Source organism: Ostrinia nubilalis, chromosome 9, assembly GCF_963855985.1.
Source record: "Ostrinia nubilalis chromosome 9, ilOstNubi1.1, whole genome shotgun sequence".
Lineage (NCBI taxonomy): Eukaryota > Metazoa > Arthropoda > Insecta > Lepidoptera > Crambidae > Ostrinia > Ostrinia nubilalis.
Window position 1 is genome coordinate 17,127,718 of NC_087096.1, and position 25,535 is coordinate 17,153,252.

General features: G+C 42.2%; 2 protein-coding genes across 2 annotated transcripts in view; one reads left to right on the forward strand and one right to left on the reverse strand.

Moving 5' to 3' along the window:
• Window positions 1-373, forward strand: part of LOC135074875 (sodium-independent sulfate anion transporter-like) — a 69,248-nt gene extending 68,875 nt beyond the window's left edge. Inside the window, exon 19 of the mRNA XM_063969257.1 lies at window positions 207-373. Coding sequence (XP_063825327.1) covers window positions 207-211 — 5 coding nt within the window. The 3' untranslated portion in view covers window positions 212-373. The remainder of the gene's footprint in view (window positions 1-206) is intronic.
• Window positions 374-3,869: 3,496 nt separating this feature from the next.
• The window catches only part of LOC135074876 (prominin-like protein), a 73,084-nt gene continuing 51,418 nt past the window's right edge, over window positions 3,870-25,535 (reverse strand). Inside the window, exons 10-22 of the mRNA XM_063969258.1 lie at window positions 25,397-25,509; window positions 25,118-25,222; window positions 23,020-23,161; window positions 22,201-22,404; window positions 21,346-21,534; window positions 20,540-20,674; window positions 19,826-19,984; window positions 18,896-19,017; window positions 13,383-13,433; window positions 8,864-8,998; window positions 7,839-7,919; window positions 7,163-7,222; window positions 3,870-5,518 (exon numbers count right to left, since the gene is read on the reverse strand). Coding sequence (XP_063825328.1) covers window positions 7,174-7,222; window positions 7,839-7,919; window positions 8,864-8,998; window positions 13,383-13,433; window positions 18,896-19,017; window positions 19,826-19,984; window positions 20,540-20,674; window positions 21,346-21,534; window positions 22,201-22,404; window positions 23,020-23,161; window positions 25,118-25,222; window positions 25,397-25,509 — 1,485 coding nt within the window. The 3' untranslated portion in view covers window positions 3,870-5,518; window positions 7,163-7,173. The remainder of the gene's footprint in view (window positions 5,519-7,162; window positions 7,223-7,838; window positions 7,920-8,863; window positions 8,999-13,382; window positions 13,434-18,895; window positions 19,018-19,825; window positions 19,985-20,539; window positions 20,675-21,345; window positions 21,535-22,200; window positions 22,405-23,019; window positions 23,162-25,117; window positions 25,223-25,396; window positions 25,510-25,535) is intronic.

A 25,535-nucleotide genomic window follows, 5' to 3' on the forward strand; every position in this document is an offset into this window, starting at 1 on the left:
CGTCCACTGCTGAACATAGGCCTCCCCTAATGCTTTCCACGTTAATCGATTGGTAGCGGCCTGCATCCAGCGCTTTCCTGCTTTTTGTGATGTGGTGATCTATTGAAAGATATAGGCTAAGGAACAGTTTGGCAAGACCCGTCTCATTCTTCTAGTAATTTCATTTTTAACCTGGCATTTTCAAATCAGAACTTGTATGTTTGCAGGTTAAGTGCTGACGAGCAGAGGCCCCGCTGCAGATCTCCTCAGTTCCAGACACGACAGTATTTATTAGTGTGTACATAGACGACGTGCGATGTATTTATTAGTCTCGTTGTAAGTAGATTAGCTAGCGTAGTCAGTTGTGGTAAGAGTAAATAAAATGTTGATTATTTTCTTGTTTTGATCCTTTGTTTCGGTAGATTAGCCCCCAACTGGTGAAGGATATTTTCAAAATAAACATCGCATGCTACAAAATGTTATGCAGGGCTACAAGTTGTGGACAAGGGTGTGGATTAGGATTCGGTAGAGGAAAATCGTTTCATCGAATATCATAACATCGAAAACTTCAAATCGAACTGTCGATATATCGATGGTTCGAAACTTAAATCTCGTAACATCGAATGGTCGAAACGTCGAATGTCTAAAGGTAAGAGAAGAATATGAGAAGATGAAGAACCAGAAGAGACGGGAGAAGATGATGAGAAGAAGAGTAGAATAAGAAAAGAAGATGAGGTAACGAAAAGAAGAAGAGGAAAATAAAAATAGAAGATGAGACAAGTATGAAGAGAAGAAAATAAAAATAGATTAAGACGAGAAGAAGAAGAGACCAAGATAAGAAGCGGAGAAGATTAGAAGAAGAATAAGAGAAGACGACTAGAAAATAAAAGATGAAGAGAAGAAAAAAGAAAAGATGAGAAGAATCAAAAGAAATGATGAAGAAGGTGCTCATCACCTTCTTCATCATTGAGAGAGTAGATGAAAAGAAGGTAATAAGATGAGAAGATAAAAAGAAGAAGAGAAGAAGAAAATGAGATAAAGAAGAGATGAAGAGAAGAAGCGGAGGAGAATATGATAAGGAGTATAAGAGGAAGAAGATAAGAAGAATAAGAGAAGACGACAAGAGGAAGAAGATAAGAAGAATAAGAGAAGACGACAAGAAAATAAGAGGAAACCAAGAGAAGAAGAGGAGAAGAATATTAGAAAAAGAATTTAAAAAGATGAGAAGAAGCAGAAGACGATGAAGAAGGTGATAAGAAGAAGACAAAAAGGAGAAGATAAGAAGAATTGGATAATTGGATTAGAAGAGAAAAAGAAGAAAATAAGAAAAAATTTAAGATGAGAAGAAGCTGAGAATACTAGAAGAAGAATATGAGAAAGAGAATAATAGGAAAAAGAATACGAGAAGACGACAAGAAATGAAGAGAAGAGAATAAGATGAGAAGAGAACAAGAAGAGGAAAGTGTGAAGAGTAATATGAGAAAAAGAGGAGACGAAGAGAAGAAGCGGAGAAGACAGAAGAAGAATAAAAGAAGAAAAAGAGAAGCGTGATATGAGAAAAAGAGAAGACGAAGAGAAGAAGCGGAGAATATAGAAGAAGAATATAATAAGAAGAATAAGAGGAAAAAGATAAGAAGAATAAGAAAATACGACAAGAAAAGATGAGAAGAGAACAAGAAGAAGAAAATGAGAAGAGTAATCTGAGAAAAAGAGGAGACCAAGAGAAGAAGCGGAGAAGATAGAAGAAGAATATGATAAGGAGAATAAGGGGAAGAAGATAAGAATAAGAGAAGATGACAGAAAAGAAGAGAAGAGAAGAAAATGAGAAGAGTAATATGAGAAAAAGAGGAGACTTAGAAAAGAAGCGGAAAAGATAGAAGAAGAATATGATAAGAAGAATAACAGGAAGAAGATAATAAGAATAAGAGAAGACGACAAGAAGGGAAGATGAAGAGAAGAAGCAGAAGAGACGGAGATGAAGAGAAAGAGTAAAAGAGAAGAGAAAATAAGAAAATTAGGTAACGAAATGGAGATAAGAAGAAGAGTAAAATGAGAATAAGGGGAGAAATGTAAGAGGGGAAAAAGAAGAGAAGAAAATGAGAAGAGGAGACGAAGAGAAGAAATATAAAATGAAAAGAAGACGAGTCACGACTAATCTAATAAAAATAATTACTGTTCGATGAAACGGCTTTCGATAATACGTAGGAACCCGCGGAAATAAAACGCCAGCGTGGAGATAATAAATGTATTTAGTTTACAATCGTCGCGCGAGCAGCCGCAGCCTCCGCGCTCGCGGCGCCACCACACTGAACTTATATTTTATTGCATTTTTGTAAAAATGGGGATAGAGACCACCGTAAACCAAAGCGCCCTCTATTTACTTGTAAGAAACTGTAAAGCGCCATCTATGGTTCTTCTTTCTTTCTCACTGAACTACCGAGAAACGGGACGAAGTGGTTCTTACAATGAACCATAGATGGCACTACATCTATGCGTGCTCGTGTGAAAATACATAGATGGCGCTTTCACACGAGTACGGACTGATTTAGCGCCATCTATAGTTCATTGTAAGTACTAGTTTGTCCCGACTCGGTAATTCAGTCAGTCGGAACAAACTAGTTCTTACAATGAACCATAGATGGCGCGATATCTGTGTGTGCTTGAGTGAAAATACAAATATTAACGTCGCGCGTAGCGTCATCTAGATGGAGCTTTCACACAAGCACGCACATATTTAGCGCCATCGATGGTTCATTGTAAGAACTAGTTTGTTCGGACTGGGTAGTTCAATAAGTCGGGACAAACTAGTTCTTACAATGAACCATAGATGGCGCTACATCTATGCGTGCTTGAGTGAAAATATAAATACTAACGTCGCCCGTAGCGTCATCTAGATGGCGCTTTCACACGAATACTACAGTACAGCTACAGTAAGAAAGGAAGAAGAACCATAGATGGCGCTTTACAAACAGTTGCTTACAAGTAAATAGAGGGCGGTTATATTAGTTTACAACATGTATAATAAATTGTGAGGACACAAGCCAAAATTAAACTACTCCTAAAAATGACCATGAAATTTACATAGTTTTTATATCGAGAAAACTTTTATGTTATAACACACAATAAAAGATAAGTTCAGTCTACAGGCACAAAACGCTCGACAGTACAACCAAACTAAATGCTAAACAGGTGCAAGTATAGCACCACAATTAACTATAAATCTCGGATTGAGCAGAGGTTAAATTCATAGTTGTACAGAAATGGTTCGCTAATATAAAGTGAGCAGAAGTGTAAAGTATCAGAATATCTCCCTGTTAGTGCTCATTACAATCCACAAGACTCTAGTTCTGCTACTGTATCCATCTCCATCGCACACTCGTTGGGATACGCATGAGTGAAAGAGCTGAATAATGTTTTTGTGACCTCAGTCTGTAGATATCTACCAATGGAAATAATTACGGACAGCCTAATTATGTATATGTATAGCGCTTAACTCAGAGTTTGAGGTATGGAAGCGGCACATGAGGGTGACATTGACATTATGACGTGACAGAGCATAATATAAATCCGAAGTCTGACGTTGACGTTAACACCCCCCCATGCCTCAGGCGCTGAATTAAGCGTTATACATTACGATATACAGAGAAGCAACTACAAAAGGTTACATTCTATCGAATTGTACTGAACGTGTCGAAGGAAGACGAAAGCCACCGAGAGATCAATAGGTCCCGGACACACTGGGGACGAATTAACATTTATATCGTTTAAGATTAATTTAGTTACTTTCATATAGGAAAGATTACTTTAAACCTCTCCTATATGAAAAGTACCTACTTTTCCGTCCCTAGTGTAAATTAGCAGCCGGCAGGAAAATAAAATAAATGCTGGAATTTGTTACTAATCAAGATCAATGTTTTGGTTAATGCACAGTTACTATAATCGCCGTATTATTGTTTCTTGCAAGCCATGTAGCTGTGAGCAGGGCGTCTACTATCGACCGTTATCTTGGGAAGTCACTTCTAATACCCACGCGTGGAGAGGAAGGAAATAAATAGATGTCTTAGAAAATAGTAACCATGCACACAAGTGGTTAGTGAGTAGGAAGTGTTCCTGCCGCCCGCGTGGCGTCGCCACTGTTGCATTCCATTTGGCATTACATCGTACAAAATATACCTAACTAACGATTACAATATGACACATATAATAATTAAATAAATCAAAATTTGCACTCCTCGCATTCAAGTCAACAATATAAAATGGATATAATCACAAACTAGTACTTATCTAGGCTAAGGTAAAGTCGGCCGGGGCTCGACTAGCACGAACCGACCAAGGGAGAATGCCTCGAGTATTTGACAGTTACATAAGGCGGCATTCACACTGGCGCGACCTGACCACTGACGCCACATGGCGGCCACGTAGGCAGCACACGGACTAAACTTAAATGACTGGTCAGGTCGTTTAAAAAACCCGAATTTCACTATTGTGGCGTTCTCTACCGCCACGAAACAAGCATTTTATTCAGTTACAATTCAGTTCAATTCTTACTCATGACTACTTTTTGTTCTTATGTAAAATAACGCCGAAATTTCTGGCGTTTCATATACAAGAAATCACACAAAGGAATCACCTCAATAGTGAAATTGTAGCCGAACAAGCGTGTTATCCGCGGCGTCACCGGCGACGATACAAATGCGATCGCCGCGACGCCGCAGTGGACACCCGCCCTAACTCTCCGTCAATTTTCACGCGCCTCCGTCCAAGGGGTACAAGTGGAAGAGTCGAGTGAGAGCGCGCGAAAAATGACAGAACCCTAATTTACCTAAAATTACGCTAACATAATATCGAATCTCTCAGATTTTGAAACTTGTGCGGTGATCGTATCCCGCTTCCAACGAATATAAAGTATTAAATTCTGAAAAAAATATTAAAGCCAACGCGGCCGACGCCGCCGATATAACTTGAGCCGTAAGAGTGACGGGCCGAACTAACGTAAACATCGGCCAGTCGAGATATGGCAGTTACTGTGACTGTTTCTTGCGCTTACTTAACCTACCTTATTTACATATTGGAACTACTACATTTGAGTGAACAATATTGAATACGCCTATACACCATACGAATAAGATTCCATCACATATTCATCAGACCTATGATCTACGCACCCGACACTTACAATTGCTTGAAATGATGGATTCGAAACATTTGTAAATGTATCTTTCATACAAAATTACACGAGTCTTGAACTTTCATTAACTATAACTAGACAGAAGAAGGACATTACGTAAGTATCATATTCTATTTTATATCTGAGTAATCACTCGGACACAAATCGTTTGGAGCGTACGCATCCAACTTACGGCCTCGTAATATTATGGAAAAATACTATATCTGTGATATAACACGTACAATAGTTTGCACATTACATATTGTTACACGTTTCATCTGTCTGGGTCCACGACGCGTCGCGGCAGGCGCGGGGCTCAGTACTTCAGGAGGTCTTCGTCGAGTTCCGTGAGCGCTAGTTTACTGTCTATCACTGAAAAATAAATAAACACATATTAATATTTTATAAACCGAACGTGTGTTCTACCCAAATGCAACGCAATCATATGCAACGTGTGAGTGGTTCACATAAATAGCATTTTCTTTTTTGTAAAATCTCCGAACTATGCTTTGAATGACTAAAGAGAGTTGACCCATTAGAATGTAAGCGACGCATATAAACTTTACAAAGTAATGAGTACAAATACTAATAACTTGTTAACCACTAATTCTTGATGCTATAACACGCCAATTTTCTTCTAATAATACATTGTAAATTATAAAAAAACGTAACAACTGATCAGCAAATTAAATATAGGGTATTAGACCTATAGAGAAAACTGGGGTGTTTAAGCACCTGGATCTGCTGCTAACAAGGTCATCAATATTTTACAAACAAAAATAAAGCAAAAATAGAAAAATAACAACGGTGAAACTATGAAAAGGTGACCCCAAAACATTTAAAGCAAAAGACAATAAATAAATGGAAATGATACGAGTACAAAATGCAAACACATTTCAATTTACATTGTATTTTCTTATACATAAAATCAAACCTATGTTTACAGGGGTTGAATACATAAGACGGCACATCAAGCTAAGCATTGTGGCCTCTTATGCCCTTGTAATAGGAGTGATTTTGCAACAAAAATGTATAGTCTGATCGCCTGATGTGCGGTCGTCTGTATCTATGTAGGTATATTACATCTCGCCCACTCAAAACTGGTCAAATTTTTAAAAGCAAAGGTAAATTTCAAAATATTTTGATTCTAAAACGATAAGTTCGTTAGGTTACACTATCTAGGTATTCGTGATTTATCTTGAATAACAGAACCAAGTAAGTATTATGTAAAAAATAAAAAAAACCTAAGGAACCTACTGAATTAAGTTACACTGTGCCTAAAGACAAACAACAAATTACAGAAAACACTTTTATTTAGTGTCAAATCTATCTGGGATTTGGATTTGGCAACGGGAAACATGAAGCTGGGAATTCAGACTGCTACTGTTTCGCAGAACTTCGACTTGGAACTCGGCCCCGTAGAGGAACAAAGCACATTCAGTCGGCACCTCGAACTCGGAACTCGGCCTTCGGAACTCAGGCGCGGAACTCGGACTCGACAACGAACGCGGAACACTTGGCCAGGAACCTCGGGTCACGGAACTCGGCCTCGGAGCTCACACTGTGTTACTTCAGGACCGTCTGTTTAGAGCACGGAACCAGTCTGGGATCTGAACAGAGGTCTTGAATTCTTACAGCTTGGGTAGGTGGGAATGGTAAGTAGAGAACAGTATAAATATCAATATAATCCTTTGTATTAACATTATTATGTTTTTCTTACCTTTCGTGTGTAACCTAACGAATCTATACTTCTATACATGACTTTCATCATACAACATTTTGGACATATTTATATAATCTAAATTATTTATCGTAGTTGGGATTATTTATTTAATTTACTTTTTACCCCCTTTAATCATTATTCACGATAAGTATTCCCGCTTAGTTTGCGACTGAGCTGTGATCAATGTATGAACTTGAGCATGTAGCCACAACGCTCGTGAGAACATATAGACAAAGCCCCGGTGTGCTAAGACAACAGCGGTGACCCGTGAGGTGCAACAACTTGCCAGGTACCTAGTCCGCCGCTAGTAATAATAGTCGTAGGTGGAGCGGCGGCGCTGCGCCCTCGGAATGCTGTGGACGCCCAGGACGTTTAGTATCGATATCGAGGACCCCACGCGACTTGATATCATTTCTGTACCTCTAGCATGAACAACTTTCGTCTTCGAATCGTTTGCGTATTCGATAAAATTCGATACTCAACCTTCGAATTAAACGATAAAACGTGACAATTTTGATTCTCAAAATAAGTTTCGTGCAACCATTTCTCATACTAAGTTTATACCTTACGACACGTTCACAAGGGCGCTGTTGTAGTTTTCGTACTAAATCTTTTGATGGCGATTCAAATACGCAAACGATACGAACTCGAAAGTTTTACGTGCTAGTCGTACGGGACATGGTCAAACGGGCCTGTTACCTCTCGCTCGATGACATCAAAGACCAAAAGCGTTGCCTCACACTGTCTTAGTAATACAGCAGAATAAAAAGGGTTCGTACAAACTAATTCGCGAGCGATTGCCTTTTTGAAATTAAATCTCCTATCGCTACAAAAACTGTAAAATTAATTTAGTAACTACATATTTTAATAATTAAATTCCACAAAGCTAAATTGTGATTATATCTTTCTTTTCGCTATGTATTGAATAAAGGTGTCTTGTCTAGCGAATAAAATGGTGCGTGTACTCACTTTGGTCCGGGATAGTAGTAGGGTGGGGGTCGCTCGTACTCAGTAGGGCCGTGGTAGCGTGGGGGCCCTTCTTCCCAGTGCCTGCAACACACATCCCGTCAGCGTGCGTGCGATGGCGCAAGCGTGACACATTGGAGACATGGGTGCCAATAAGTTTGACATATGATTTGGTAAACGTATGTGCCACAAGACAAAACTGATTGTGCCATTGCACATGTTAGTACAAGCCGGTCGAGTTAACTGCGCACCTGGTTGCCGTGACGTCACATCGACGCTCTGGTACGGACCGGAAGAATGCGGTGAAATGCGTGGGAGTCGCATTCCAGCAAGGTACGCAGTTAGCTCGATCGGATTGTAGTTGGGGTTAGCACAGATAAATAGATTGCTTTTAAATTAAGTAGTCAAATCTTGGTGATTAGTGAGGAATTTTGATAGAATATGATCAGAATGCAAGTTCTGTTATCAGCCAGCAAACTGGTTATTAGTGCAAAGAAACATTCACCGTTAAGGAATAAAGTAAAAATATTGTATCTATGTGGCTGACACGAATAGACAACTATCATAGACATGCTGCTGTAATAAAGATGACCTACACTGAACTCTCCCACCAAACTCATTGACAGGGAGGTGCCACCATCGTTCAATTACATAGTTTCCAACATGGCAAAAATCGGAACCTGCTGTCCGGTATTGACGGTGGCGCCCCCTGACAATGTCACGTGAGACGGTTCGTTGTAGTTAGACAAGACAGCTTTCAAGAATGACAACAGTCGTCCATTCGTGACAGTCATCATAGGGCAGGGATGGCGAACCAATGGCACGCGTGCCATCGATGGCACGCGCCACAATATTTAGGGCACGCCACCAATCACAAAATTTAACTTGTACTATCTATACCCCTCATTGATAGCATTAGGTGTTATTTGATGGCACGTCTATGACTACATCAAACATTTTTTCGGAAAAGTGGCACGTTGAGACATAAAAGTTCGCCATCCCTGTCATAGGGTGCAGCGTGTACTCACTTTGGCGCCATATCATTATATCTGCGCGCGTGTGCGTCGAGAGGCGTGGCCAGCGCCGGCCCCGCCCCCGCGCCGCGCGCCTCCCCCGCCGCGTGGGGCCGGCTGCGACCTCCGCGCTTTTCGGCCTTGTAGGCGCTGCGCATTACACACAATTATTATAACTTGGGACGAAACAGGATGAGAAATGGCGGCTAACGTGCTCTTTCCTCTTTCCCAAAGAAAACTATCCCCGGTTAAAGAAAGGTATCTCTTTTTAACAAGCACATTTTTTTTAAGTTATGAACTATAACATTAAGTCCCACTACAATAAATACTTTAATTATTTCTTGTTGAGCCCTGAAAGCTACCATTTCAATCCCGTTTAAATAAATACTTAGCTTAAATCGACAAACTGTCTACAGTCCTATCACAGAAAAAAATGGTCATGCTAGTGTTTAATTAAATTCACTAAAATTATAATAATACATTTATCAAATACTCGTATTCTAATTCCTAATGTTTTATGCTCATAAAATCTGCTAGACTAAATGAGATGGTAATAATATTATTCAAATATTTTAGAAATTAATTAAGAAATGACAGTGTTAATTGCTATCTTTATCTGTGAGGGTCGCGATGACACTCAATGTACGTGAATTGTTGACATGACTGTAAAAAGCTTATCGAGTATATTTCAGACAATATTCAACACATACATGACCCTAAATTTATAATAAATATTTTATTGAAATACGAAAATATTTACTTAAGAAAGTATGGACACAGGAATTTTAGTTTAATACTAAAGATGTTGAGAACGCAACAAACATTTTTTTAAATAAAATTAGCGTCATGTGTGTTTAAATTAAATTAACAACAAAACATGAAAGCAGTCACCACCACAAGCCATGAAGAAATACCAGTTTGTTAGTAGGCGGCGTTTTTTCACAAATATCCATAAACGATACAATAAAACTTTTGTTAAAAATATAATTGTTTTAAGTTGTTAATTGTTTTAAGAATTTAAACAGTTAAAGGAATCGCTCAAAGTAATGGAAAATGTAGTTGCGGTCGTTTATGAATATCCAAATAGGCGTTAGGTCATCAAAGCCACAGAATCTAGCAATACGAAGTCTTATGAAACGAGTCCTAGTGATTTTAATACTACTAACTCACATTTTTAAGTTTTTAGATATTATAATTTTTAACCTTTTTTGTAAATAACACAACAAATGTTAAATAAAAGTATTCAAAAGGAAAGTACATATATACATTTTTATTTTAAGGAAACATGTTTTAAAAATTTCAAACACCCCGGATACCATTTTTTTATTTGCAAGGAACCATACTTACCTACCCTTTGTTCCCTGTCTGTTCCTTTCTACTAGAGCTAAGTAACTAATTAAAGTAATTACTTAAATAAACAAATATCATGATCAGACAGATAACAAAGAACCAGTTATTTAATAATCTTTCGATACCGGACATAATTTAAATCTATTTAAAATCAAACTACAATTTAGTTATTAATTCGAGTCAGTATTTCAGAGCGGTGGTCTCGATTCCATGTTTGTTGCTGATCTTCAAACACACCATTTATTAGTCAATGAAAAGGGATTAGAGTTTATATTATTCTATACATAGTAAACCATATTGGAATCGAGTCCAGTCCGATATAATCATATCAATACTAACTCGAACTAAAATGTGTTACAAGATGTGCTCACGCAAGCAAGCAAGCGTCGGTTACCGAGTACGGCCGCGGCCGGCCCGTGGCGCTAGTGGACTAACGATTACTAACAACACACTACCCACACAGATTTGTGCATTCCCCAGAACATTAATAATGTGTACTGGACGTATAATTGTTTGTATACCAGCAAGTTTTGTTACCAAAGAGCTTTATCGAGTTTTATTTCAAAGTCTATTCTGTGTTGCGATTCTTACCCTAATATTGTTACCTTACAATGTAGGTATAAACGTGTGACAAAATGTCCTTACCTAGTAATGGAATACATTGATACAATATTAGAGAGAAATATTATAAATGGATATAAAAGACGGTATACATCAAAACCCTAGAGATAAAAACATACAAACGACATACAATTCTTAATACGAGTACGAGTATATTCACAACAACTACATCAATTCACTTCAGTGCAACTTACTCAGATTCCTAGTTTGCTTAAATGCACATTAACCTTAACTTGATATATTTATCTCGATATGACGTTACTTCAAGGTCCCCATAAATTCCAAATAAGTCATATACAGGGTGATATTTTAAAACTGATTCAATATTATTCCTAGACTATTTATGTAAATGTAGTAAGTTGATTAAATGTAAAGCATTTTTATAACGTAATAATTTATTTATTAAATATTCTCTATCCTATTCGTTATTGGATGAGGATATTTAAAAATGGCTAATGGACATTCATGACGCTGTACCACAACATCAAATTTTACTGTCAATTTCATTAAAATACAGTATGTAAATGTATAAACAATTCGATTACTTTATTATTATAATTTATTACTCTGAACCTATCTACGTGTGTATTTATTTCGATAGCGCAAAGCACGTTTTGGACTTCAAAATTTCAAAAATCAGTCACGACAAGTGACCTCATGTAAACGGACGGGCCATTGTCCAGCTAGCGAATATACAGCTTCATATCAAAATACCTTCAAAACAGTTCAAAAACCTTACCAGTATACGCTACAGTATGGATAGACATGTATATTGTATAATATGAGATCAATATTGTACGAGCGTTGCTGTTAGTATACGGATTCATAATGTTTGTATATTTATTGACCGTTTAACTACTATTACTTCATTATAATATTTTTTGAAAATAAATATCAATAAGCCGACCGTATAATAGAGCCTTCATGATTGATTAGTGTAACAAAACTAATTTGAGAACTTCCAGTTAGATGGCGCTAATTCTCGTGTCCATTGAAATGGCTCTTTTATACGCTTAGATCAGAATGGACCGGAATGTCTGCGTATTGCATTTGAGAACAAGTTACACAGATTGATTTTATAAATGTTCTCTATTACCGCAAGTCGGCTTACTGCTCTGTTGCACTATGGTCAGCTAGAGTAACTGGGCGAGGCACAAGCGGTCGAGTAACGGAGCGGACGTACGTGGTCAAGCGCGAAGCGTGCGAACTTTTCATAATTTTTCCTAACCTATTCATTTGATATTTTATTACGTTTAGAACCTGTTCGATTCGAAAACCAGGTCATTGACTAATAACAAATTATGTTAAGAAATTATTCGTTTCACGAATTCCTATAAAACAAATTTTGGCTGCCTAGGCAGAACATTTCTAACAATTTAAAAACAAATATTGGACTCGAATCTAATTTAAATTATAATTAAGTACACCCTATTTCTAAAAATGACGATATCAAAATTTGTGCCGTCAAATGAAGATTTGCAATCTGCCTTATGGCGAAATTTTACTTCAAAAATGGTCTAAATTCGCCTAAATTTGGCAGCAGAGCTCCAACTTAACTCATTAAATACAGAGCAAACGAGTACACTGAACTGAATTTGCAGTTTCCTAAATAATTTAATAAAAAAAATTATCGAGCCCTCATCAAAGCCGGCAACCGATGTGAACCAAAGCTGGTGGCCGCGGCCGCTACTCGGACTCGTGGATGCCGGACTCGTTGTCCTCGTCCTTGGCGTCGAGGCGCGTCTTGAGGTCGTCGATGAGCGCGGCCGGCACCAGCTGGCACACCACCTCCGCGCCCTCCGCCACCAGCAGCGTGCGCGACCCGCCCCCCGCGCCCGCCGCGCCCCCGCCCGCGCCCGGCGGCGAGGCCAGCGGGGCCGACGGCGCGCTGCGGCCGCGCCACTCCGCGATCTTGCCCTCGATGTCGAGCGTGCTGCGCTTCGATCCGCTGCGGCGCAGCGACCCGTCACGATTTTGGACAACACACACTCGCGTGTGACACCCCCGATGCCGAATTTCACAACTGACATATGATTGACAGTCACGTCCGAGTTGGCGTTTATAAATATCTACTGAACAAACTTTTTATCTAAAAAGGCGAACTCCGACTGACGCCACGTTTCTCCTGAACGAATTCAGCGGACCGTTTGCAACTTTTACGGTCCCGACCCGGGGGTGTCACGCCCTAAAACCTGCCTAGGCCCTACTTCAAAGTAACATCAAAATAAATGAACTTAAATAACGAAATGAAAGTAAACAAATCTACGGGTCCTGCATGCGGGAATCCGGTCGGAAACATGCCGGGTTTAGTACGAACATGCCGCTTAACACATGCGTCTGTCCCGTACCCTTGTACCGATATCAGTTTTCTAATAAAACGCCTACTGTTACAAGTTGTCAAAAAACCTATGCTATAAGAAAAAACCTCAACCGCAATAAGAAAAAAGGAAAAGGCAGAGACTAGGTTTCATGCAGGTGCACTCAGCCCCCCGATCGAGTCCAGTGGGGCTGGGGGCACGTCTCAGTGACAAGCGCATGCAGCGGGGGCGGGTGGGGCACTTACTTGGCAAGGGGTACGTTATCGCGGTCTGCGTACGCGTCATACAAATACTCGCTGCAACAGACAACAGACGGTCAGTCAACCCTCGCCACGAGCGGGCCGACGCTGGACTATCCACACGATAAAACACGCTCCCATTATTTTCAAAACCAGCATTTTTCCAAGAGCTTAAGGTTATTTGGATTTGGCAATAATGGGAATGTGTCATGTGGGGTTAGGTGAGACGACGGATTAGGATTCAGACACGGGATGTCTTACTATGTAAACGAATGCTTTGGATCTACCTACTTTAAGGGAACATTTAAAAAGTATGGAGATCTTTGGAACGACTAGCACTAAAATGATGATTGGATCAGTTTGAGATCTATACTAATATTATAGAGAGAAAATAGTAATCCTGACTGTCTTGTCGTTAGTCATATCATGAAAAATATTGCTATTCAAAAGATATAAAACACCAATAGCTATTGCTGCCTCCAAATAAGCTAAGTATCATGACTTTCTTAGAACTACTACATAATAAATTACATAATAAGCTATGTATATCGTATTTATAGGATGAGAGATGATGATGAACAAAAGAAAACAAACGAATAGTAACAACTGAACAATAAGGGGCTTATTTACATGACACTAAGTGCTACGGGCGTATGTACAGTACAGTCGCGAGCAACGGAAGTGACAACATGAACTATACAGCGACTGGCTCGAGTACAGTGGGCGGGACGCTAGCGCATGCCACCTACCTACGCACACGACACCAACAAACCGCCTGCCTACCGCCGTCCATAAGAAACACGCTCTATTCATAGATTTAAAAGTACAACATTGAAAGCACAGATGTACAACAACTAATTAGTTATCTATTGAATTTAACGACAAAAATGATTAAAAGAACACAAAAACAAGTCGTTTCTGAAGCTTCTTGTGAACCAAGACACTTGAGTAACTTGTCAAATATATTTGAACTTGTAACTTCTACTAATCAAAAATAATATTATTGGGGATACTCAAGAACTTTCTACACAACATAAACACGGTTTCAAAGCGGGAGTAACATGGACAAGCACGGTACGACACGGACAGGACAGCTATTAGCTAATGGACGGCGGCGGGGGCCGCAGGAGCGTGCAAGAGGTCGAAGAGCCGCGCGCGGCCGCCGCGCCCCGGCCGATAGTCATCCGAGCACACCAATCAACACCATCGGAACACGCGCCTTATGTATCGACACTTAAGACGCAAAGTGGTCTGGCAATGAATTAAAGCGATTTCGTTATAAATGACTATATGAACACTACACTGTATTTATGTAGGCTTCGATGTTGAAACTCAAAAGATACCAGGCATTCATGTGTCAGAGTGAGCTGTGAGGAGTGTTGCAAGGTGTCATTTACAGTCTCGATTGAGACTACGAATTTTGGTAACGGTGAAGTTGCTCACGCATTTACAAGGACCGAATACTGATTCAGAGCCCCAATAGCGTGGGTAAAAAGATATTGTCAATTTCCCGGTGTAAAAACTAGTGATGGTCAACTCGAGTAAGTAACTCGAGTTGGGCGTAACTCGAACCCACTCGAGTTGAATTCTCTCTGACTCCAGTTCGTATCGTAAACCGAATGGAACCGACATGGAGCGAAGTTTGCCGATCATTTGAGTGATGAGACTATGTTCATTCGTCCATTCATAACAAACAAGTGTTACAATATAATGTAGGTTTGAAATTAACTTTAAATTGCCGGTTATTGTTGTAGATTTTCGTGTTTTATGTTCTGTTTTTGAAAATTGCCAAGTGATAATAAATATAAATATTTTTTATAAATAAAATTCAATCCAAAAATACATGAATAAATTATTCTATTTCAAACAATAATTTTCTTTCTTACTTTAGTTAAGTTTAGTTAGTATGATTCTCCCAATTCATTATAAATAAATAATATAATTATATATTTTTTTTAAACTGTTATTGCGAATCTCGAGGGAATAAACTGGTAAAAATTAAAAAAAAAACATTCACTTGTCCACCCAGTTAACTCGAGTTCAACCCGTGTTACGTGGATTTTAACTCGGGTTAAATCGAGTTTTGTTTTTCCCGAGTTGGCCCATCACTAGTAAAAACCACAATTTGGAATGAATGTTGTTTTCGTAATGGACCTGGCAACACGAGCTCTGTTATTACTAGGTCCGGGTGTGCGGGCAACTACCGGCCGCTGCTCGCGCGCACCGCTCGCGCGCGCGGTCGGACGCGTTACCCGGCGCGCCGCGTCACCGCCAGCGCCCGCGCCGGCGCATCGGCTCATACGCGCTGCCAACAACACGCCAGCTCAGTCCCGCGCGAGCGACCATGGGCCCACAACTAATACACTCGCCTCGCGATTGGCTTCGACCACGTTTTCAACATAGACCTCATAGTTAAATAAGTGTTTAAGAGGTAAAGCCCGGTCCGTGAGCACGTAGAATTTTGTCCAATGACCCCAAGCTACCCATCCTTATATCCTTATACCCACACTCACTGCGGGTGCCAGTCGCACAGTCGCGACAGCAATATAATTACGCGCGAGCGAAAAGGATAGGCAGCTTGGAGTCATTGGACAAAATTCTACGTGCTCACGGACCAGACTATAGCTTGGGAACTAAGTTTTATGCGAAATAATTGCTCGATTCGCATTTCGAATATCAAATTATTTATTCATTTTATATTGCCAAACAAATAGACTACAACGCCCTCGCGACCTGGCTCATGTATTTGCTGTCGGACCACACATCAACGAACCTAAAACTACTTTTCGGGGAACAAATTCTCTTTTCTTTCAAACCTATGACGTAATGGTGGTGAGTGAAAACTAAACAAACGAACTGAAATAAAATTATGTACCCTCTCTCAAAGTATAAAACTAAAAGTAATAAATAAAACCTTTCCTTGTCGAGTTAATAGAGTTGAATTCAAAATATTTTAAATTATAAATGGGGTACATCCATTTTTGCCAATCACCGTCACTCGGTTGATTAGTCACATAATTTTATAGTAAGTATACAATCTGTATAGTAGTAGTATTATAGAATATAAAATTTACAAACATTTTTGTTTATTTATTCAATGTATCACAATAAAAAATTACTTTGTTTTAAGTGTGTGTGTTTTTTGTTTCGAACCCGAATATAGTAACTAACATTAGTATACGCAGCGGCTCTTCAACCTCAATTGTTGTCCTCGAGACTAGACGAACGTGTAACCAATCGCAGAGGCGCTACAGACGACATTCCTTTACTGAGAGAGTGTGGCTAACGCCCAGAAAGTAACATTTCAAGCAACCTTCAAGCTCCATGTAAATGAAACGCCACTAGAACTTTGAACTATCACAAGTATTGATATAACATTTTACACAATAATGATAAAGGTTTCAGATATTGGTCCTCATCTTATTTAGAAAGATAAAACGGATCTTTATATTAAGTACTAATGAAGTTTGTAGTAATTATAACCTTTTATTTGAATTCTCATCTCATAGCTTTTAGATCGATTGCAAGCTTTAAAAATAGTATCGGGCGATCACCGTGTCAATTATGTTACTGGCCACTTTGTTCAAAATGGCAGTGCTTTACGTAGATATGGATATAACCCCACTCTCTCAGGCAACAGGGGAGTGGAGGGGAGGCGGGGCATGGGGTGCAACAAACCCAACACATCAAACGACAACTGAACGTTAACACACAAATAAACAATCCGAAATAAAATACTGAAACGAAACAAGGAACAGAAAGAGAAACGAGTGAACTGTTTGCAGTCTCCACTTGTTCTAGTTTTAATGCAGAACGGTATTAATTTGTGATTCGCATGCGTCGAGTGATAAAAGCTAAATATACTTATCCACCCCTCTTTACTTTTAATGATATTTTTATTATCTTATTAATATATTAGCCATAATTAATTTCTTTATTTTATAGACTTCACAATTTTTGATAAGCAGTAGCAGCAGCGCTAAATAATATTCACTGGAATATGTAACCTACCGTTAGTAATGGCAAATTAGCGATTATATTATGATAATTGAATTAACAGACCCGACGCCCACGAATCACCAATACAAACGCACTACAGGAATGAGTTTAGTGATGGAACCGTAATAACAATCATGCAACACAACTGCAAACAATTCGAATAAAACGATGATGAATGAATGATCTCCTAGCCCGACACAACGCCTTTCCGGTCACAAGGGCTTGTGAGCGCAGAGGCGACAACAGAATCATTATACACAAAAAGAGTCTATAAGTGTGGACATAGCCAAAAATGTGATTGACTTTGGTGCGAGTCCTTTTCCTATGATTGTATGTGGAAGAGGTGTTTTTAAATCACATTTATGAGAACACTTGATTGTAGTGAGTCATTTAATTTTGTGGCTACGTCCAAACTATACTCGACAACAACATGGCGCCATAGAAAAACAATTGAAGCTGAAACATTTGTGCGCGTGCAGTTACTGACATTATAATGCTGCAGCGGTGACACGTGACAGGTTCAATCGTTTTTTATGACAGCAGCATGTGAAATTAGGTAACATTTGAGTGTGTAGTGTAGGTAAATCACTTGCTTCATTCGTGCTCATAGCGTGGATATTGTTGTTACTTATAATTCATGATTCCATGTGCAAATGGTAATGCTTGCTTTATGACAATATAATGGAACAAGTGTTTTAGAATGTTATGTATTTCAAGATTGTAATTATTTTGAAACTAAATTGATAAAGTTTCTCACACGTACCCGTGAGTGGACTTGTAAAATTTAAGATAGCTGAAAAATACTGACGCATACTGACTAACGCATCCTTTTATATGTAATTTGTTTAACATTCTGTATGTATCTCCAAGAATTCGGATACGAAAGTGGGCGTGGTTTTCCACACCCATCTCACGTTACAGCGTATAGTTTAGTTTGCAGTTTCTGTCTGTGTCATCATCTCACGTATTTCAGCTAAGATGCCGTTGCTTTAAAAGGCTTTTACTGGAGACGTGTGGTAATGTAAAATTTTAGTAGGGTGGGTGTACCAGTAACAAACCGAATAAGCGACATTTTAAAAGTAATTTTGATATTGTGACTCAATTATTACAGCAATCATTGCAAAAAAAAAAAGAATTAACTACTCCTTGTCTATCATAGAATCAAGTAGCTTATTGGAATAAGCTTTTCTTAATAGCTGTAAGGTTTATTTTTATTTAACAATCAATGTGGAAAGTCGCAATGTGCCTAAGGTTGACCAGATCGTACCAAGTCGTATTTGTCGCTTTTATTTATGACTAATGATTGGTAGAAGTACGGCAGTGCTACCAAACGAAACAAAAGTGGCGGGAAATTCGACAGATTGTTAATATTTTGATGTGAAATTAGAAATGGTGTACTACTGGTTCCTGGTGTGGGACTGGTGCACCCACCCTACTTGTTTATGTGTGTAGGTAGAGTGATGTAACATGTGTGTGTGTGTGTGTGTGTGTGTGTGTGTCGTGATATAGGGTGTACTCACGCCTCGTGCAGCGGGCCGGGGTAGGGGTCGACGTGCGTGTAGAGCCGCGCCAGGCGCGCGCCCGCCAGCATCAGCGGCAGCAGCAGCGCCACGCACCACGCCAGCGACATCCAGTAGCCGTTCTGGAATACACCACCCGTTATAATGTCAAATGACGAACAATAGCCGTCGAAAATACGTGTCGGGCTGGTCGAATAGAGATCTGAGGAACATGGGTTCGAACCCCGCCGCTGGACGAATGGTGTGAACTCACTCATAACACAAAAAAGAAAGTTTATATTACCATAAGTTTGTTTTCCTAAATAAATTAAAAAAATATATAAAAATGAGGAGATACGGAACCAATATTCTTTTTGAAGTTAAACATAAACTTTTAATAAAAAAAACCCTTTAATCATCAGAGTATAATAAACTCCAATTAGGTATAGAGTTCGAATCTATGAAAACTGTATGAACGACGTATTGGACAATCCATCTTTTTTTTTTTCATTCTTACCAATACACTAGAGTAAATGAAAAATAACAGCATTAGAAATAAATCTTCATATAACGGGACTATTCCCATCTCTCGACCCCACCCACTGCATTCCTGTGTAACCAGGTTCTACAGCTTGTCCGTCAATAAAAACTCAACCAGTAAAAGTTTAACCACAGTTAAACTGTCATTGGACTCACAACGAAATTAGTCAGAAAAACATAAGAGGAGTTCAAAGTTAAGGTTCGACTTCCCTCCAGTGCAAAGCGGATGACAGGTGACAAAACAAAAAAATCTTCATGTGGTTACTCAGAAAGTCAGAAAGAAAGTAGAGCTTCTACCAGTAATGGACTTTGCAATTCAACGGAATACCAGTCAAATAATCCGCTCCCAGAACGCATCTAATTACGGCTATGGATGGCCAATCGTAGAGGAAGAAAAATGTAGTTACTGACCCAAGGCATCAGTATCTTGTGGCAGGCGGCATCACGCGTGGCATTGAAGGCGTTGGACAGCGGCCCGCAGCGTCCCACGGAATGCTCCGCGGCGTCCTGCAGTCGCTCCAGGTACTGCTGCACCAGCGTGGAAACCACGTCGCCGAACTCACGTGTGATCTGCAAACACATGTTTCAAATGTTAGCCATTGGGGTTGCCACTTGCCATTGTCGTGGTAAGGTACAGAAAATCAATGTCTTTTTTTATGTAGGACAAGGCAGGTATTTGACCGCAATCGTACCTGTACAATCGTCTGTAAGAGACAAGAGAATCAATAGACCATTTAAAAAATAAGTATGTTTATATGCTGTCTGATACTCATAGTACAAGTTTTCCTTAGTTTGGGACTAGATGACGCAGTGTAAATGTTCAAAAATATTTATTAAAAACTTAAACATAAAAAAGATTAATTCAGAAACATGTAACAAATTTTTCTTGAAGGGTTTTTTTATTTTTTGTATAATAATTTAGGTTCCCGGCACGAAATTAACCTCAAAATATAATTACACTGATTCGACAACGCTACGCATCACATCTTGGGCACTGGTATTAAAATTCATTACATCGTGAAGAGGCAGCATTCGTTTAGAAGCGATCGCGTTATCGTGATGACGACTTCACATAAACTGTAAATGCACAGAACATCGTTTTTTGTACATAATATTAATACATACATTCTGCACCAGTTCAGGCCCTTGCGTGTTGAGGTAGTGCTCAGCCTGCGAGGTCTCGTACAACAGGTAGGAGATGGCCTCCTTCAGCGATGTGTGGTTGAAACGCAGCCCGTCGCGTAGCTTCATCGCCGTCGTCTGCGAACACACATTTACATTTTAACAATCACATAAATAAATAAGTAATCATCCTTACCGATTTCCCGCCTTTTGTATTTATATGTGCACTAATATTACTATTTATATATGTTTATCTAGACAATTTTATGTAGCTTACTATTTTATTTATTTACCAATGGTCCGTGACCCTCACTCGACATGGGGCACACTGAAAACCAGCGCCGTGGCCTTCGTCACCGTGGGCCACGGCATATGCTGAGTGGGGTCCCGTTGCAGTGGGCATCTTGTTGGTGGATGGGTGGCACTGCTCAGTTTACTCTTTTTTTTATTTTTTCTTCTTCCATTATTTTGTGCCACTGTCATGTCTATGTAATTGCCTGTATTTGTGTGATGTCCATTGTAATAAATGTATCTTTCTTTCTTTCTAAATATCCTTGGACATCGGCGGCGGCGCGGCGCAGCTGTGACGTCACGTGTACTCACGTTGAGCTCGGCAGTGTCGGCCAGCAGCGGCAGCAGGATCCCTCGGTGCAGGGTGGCGAGCGCGGCGGCGGCGCGGCGCAGCTGTGACGTCACGTGTACTCACGTTGAGCTCGGCAGTGTCGGCCAGCAGCGGCAGCAGGATCCCTCGGTGCAGGGTGGCGAGCGCGGCGGCGGCGCGGCGCAGCTGTGACGTCACGTGTACTCACGTTGAGCTCGGCAGTGTCGGCCAGCAGCGGCAGCAGGATCCCTCGGTGCAGGGTGGCGAGCGCGGCGGCGGCGCGGCGCAGTTCGGGCGCCACGCGACTGTAGCCGCTGCGTTCCTCCACTGCCAATGCTGTGCTGTTCAGTTGCGCTGCCAGACCCTCTAGTGACAGTGACGTCATGTTTGTTTCCAGCTGAAAACCAACCATAAAGATTTAACAAAATATTAACTGACACCTAAATCAAAGACGAAATATGCTCTGCACATACGTACACACGGCCACAGTGTTAACTATCCATTTCCGTGTTTGCTCTTACTCTCATCAAATGGTGATTCTTTGCGATTGAACGAGACGGCATGACCGGCAATGGGTAGTGAACACTGTTGTCAATAGTATTTTTTTTTTATGAACAAGTTAATACTTATATCTGCGTACTGCTCATGCTCGATAAAAATAATACCGTTTTGCACATAGAACGTGACAAAAAAATAGTTTACAAAATAAATAAATAAATATCCTTGGACATTTTACACTGCGCCTCTAGTCCCAAACTAAGCAAAGCTTGTACTATGGGTACTAGACAACGAATATAAACATACTTAAATACTTTTTTTTTGTAAATACATACATAGTATACAAAGAAAACACCCAGCGTCACAGAAATTAACATTCATCATTTCAATTTCTGCTCAGCCGGGAATCGAACCCGGGACCTCTCGGCATAGTAGTCCGTTCTGAACCACTACACCAAACGGTCTATATACACAACAAAAATCTATTATTTTTTTTATTCAATTTCGATAAAATTTTGGCACTTCCCAACGTCAACTATCATTGTCAGTTTCACCACCCACTCACCGCGTGCAGTATCTTGTCGAAGTTGAAGTCGGACAGGCCGGTGCCGGCGAGCTGGCGCAGCTTGTCCTTGGCGGAGGGCTTGAGGATGGTGACGGGCGCGGCGGCGGGCGCGGCCACTCTCAGCAGCGCCGTCCGCGCCGCCAGCGACCGCTTGCTGTCCGCTACTAATGCTTCCAGGTCGTACAGGCGGTGCAGTTGCAGCGTCTGTGCGGAAGATAGTGCATCAGCGTTGTGTGCTCCAGTTTATGGTCTTTTAATGCTTGACTTGATCGTCTGTAGCAACTTGCTATTGGTTTGGAATGTATAAAAATGAGAATTTATAGCAAATAAAGAATTTGAGTTTGAATATCCATAAAAATCAAAACATAGACTAATAATATTAGACCAAAGTAACCTATACCTACATAGCCAACTAAAGGCGCAATAAATGGGACACAACTTTTAGAACCAATAATAGTTGAGGCAAGATAGTTCACAAATGGCGACCACGGACCGGAAAATGTAATGTAAGTCACCTACAATCCAGTCAAGTTAATTGCGCACCTGGCTGATGTGACGTCACATCGACGCTCTATGTGTAAGTGGGAGGAAGAGTCGCATTCCAGCGAGATAAGCAGTTATCTCGATCAACCATGCTAGGATGCGCGCCGTGATAAATCGATCGCCATCTTATCGATGATTTTAGACGACAAATGTATGAGTTTATCGCGTAATATCGAAAAAATTGCGTGACAAAAGCTTATCGGGGCGCGCCTCCTAGGGCTACAGATTTTACTCAGTGGATCGATGATCTGGTAAAGGTAATAAAAGTAGACGTACCGTGTAGATGGTGCGGTTGGCGTGGCAGGCCTGCATCACGGTACTCAGGTTGAGGCCGGGCTCGCGGCGCTCGTTGAACAGTACTTTCTCCAGCTCCACGAACCGGTCCACGTCCTCGAACAAACGGTTGCCGCGCGGCTCGCTAAGGGGGTGAGATAACATTATAAACTGTGTACTATTGATGACACACAATCAACATAAATATGTGTACAATTTGAAACATAATGGATAATAAAGCAGTTCAGAAATTAACAAAAAACCTTTAGGTACCAACTACACTAGCGTCTTTCGAGCGTCCGTCGTCTCGCCAGCGCCTGCGCAGTGTGTAGTTTAAAATTGGGTATTTGACACCATTTACCAATAATTCTACTTAAAAACGCATTGTATTCTTGTCTTAAAAATATTTTTTTTAATAAACTGTAAATTAAAAATTTGGTTGTTTTTGTAAAAAGTTAATTGAGTTACCAAAATAGTGACGTCATGGGTTGGTATTGCTCTACAAAATCTATTGGAGCTTCGTTTTGACAGTTCATAAAAGCACGTCAATTAATTGGTGGTGTCAAATATCCTATTCTGGGGGGTGAAGCCGCCGTTTTGGCTCATATAGTGTTACCTACATACTTCAAAGTTTACGACAGATTAATTTATGAAGCAACTCACGTGAGCGGGTCGCTTGAAAGTTTAGGTTAAATGATACTCACGTGAGCGGGTCGCAGACGGCGCGCTGGGCCGCGGTGCCGAGTGAGTGTACTCACGTGAGCGGGTCGCAGACGGCGCGCTGGGCCGCGGTGCCGAGTGTACTCACGTGAGCGGGTCGCAGACGGCGCGCTGGGCCGCGGTGCCGAGTGTACTCACGTGAGCGGGTCGCAGACGGCGCGCTGGGCCGCGGTGCCGAGTGTACTCACGTGAGCGGGTCGCAGACGGCGCGCTGGGCCGCGGTGCCGAGTGTACTCACGTGAGCGGGTCGCAGACGGCGCGCTGGGCCGCGGTGCCGAGTGTACTCACGTGAGCGGGTCGCAGACGGCGCGCTGGGCCGCGGTGCCGAGTGTACTCACGTGAGCGGGTCGCAGACGGCGCGCTGGGCCGCGGTGCCGAGTGTACTCACGTGAGCGGGTCGCAGACGGCGCGCTGGGCCGCGGTGCCGAGTGTACTCACGTGAGCGGGTCGCAGACGGCGCGCTGGGCCGCGGTGCCGAGTGTACTCACGTGAGCGGGTCGCAGACGGCGCGCTGGGCCGCGGTGTACTCACGTGAGCGGGTCGCAGACGGCGCGCTGGGCCGCGGTGCCGAGTGTACTCACGTGAGCGGGTCGCAGACGGCGCGCTGGGCCGCGGTGCCGAGTGTACTCACGTGAGCGGGTCGCAGACGGCGCGCTGGGCCGCGGTGCCGAGTGTACTCACGTGAGCGGGTCGCAGACGGCGCGCTGGGCCGCGGTGCCGAGTGTACTCACGTGAGCGGGTCGCAGACGGCGCGCTGGGCCGCGGTGCCGAGTGTACTCACGTGAGCGGGTCGCAGACGGCGCGCTGGGCCGCGGTGCCGAGTGTACTCACGTGAGCGGGTCGCAGACGGCGCGCTGGGCCGCGGTGCCGAGTGTACTCACGTGAGCGGGTCGCAGACGGCGCGCTGGGCCGCGGTGCCGAGTGTACTCACGTGAGCGGGTCGCAGACGGCGCGCTGGGCCGCGGTGCCGAGTGTACTCACGTGAGCGGGTCGCAGACGGCGCGCTGGGCCGCGGTGCCGAGTGTACTCACGTGAGCGGGTCGCAGACGGCGCGCTGGGCCGCGGTGCCGAGTGTACTCACGTGAGCGGGTCGCAGACGGCGCGCTGGGCCGCGGTGCCGAGTGTACTCACGTGAGCGGGTCGCAGACGGCGCGCTGGGCCGCGGTGCCGAGTGTACTCACGTGAGCGGGTCGCAGACGGCGCGCTGGGCCGCGGTGCCGAGTGTACTCACGTGAGCGGGTCGCAGACGGCGCGCTGGGCCGCGGTGCCGAGTGTACTCACGTGAGCGGGTCGCAGACGGCGCGCTGGGCCGCGGTGCCGAGTGTACTCACGTGAGCGGGTCGCAGACGGCGCGCTGGGCCGCGGTGCCGAGTGTACTCACGTGAGCGGGTCGCAGACGGCGCGCTGGGCCGCGGTGCCGAGCAGGAAGTACGCCGCCAGCACCGCCGCGCACCAGCCGCCCACCAGGAACATGGCGCACATGCCGCTGTTGCCAGAAAAACACAGTTACATATCTCATTGGAAAGAAAGAAAGAGATGCGAGCAACACAACAGTCTGTAGAAATCATTACGATAGCCTTTGTCTAGCAATGGACACCTTTGGTTGAAACAAACATAGCTACGGCAGGCACGTGTACGACAGGAGCGCGCGGCCACTCACCACAGCAGGCAGGAGGAGCCGGAGCCCTTGTTGCAGCAGTCGCTGGCGCCGTACACGTCGGGCCGCTTGCCGCACACGCCGCACGTCAGCCCCAGCGCTAGTAGCACCGTGATCTGTGGAAATAACAAAGTATTGAAGA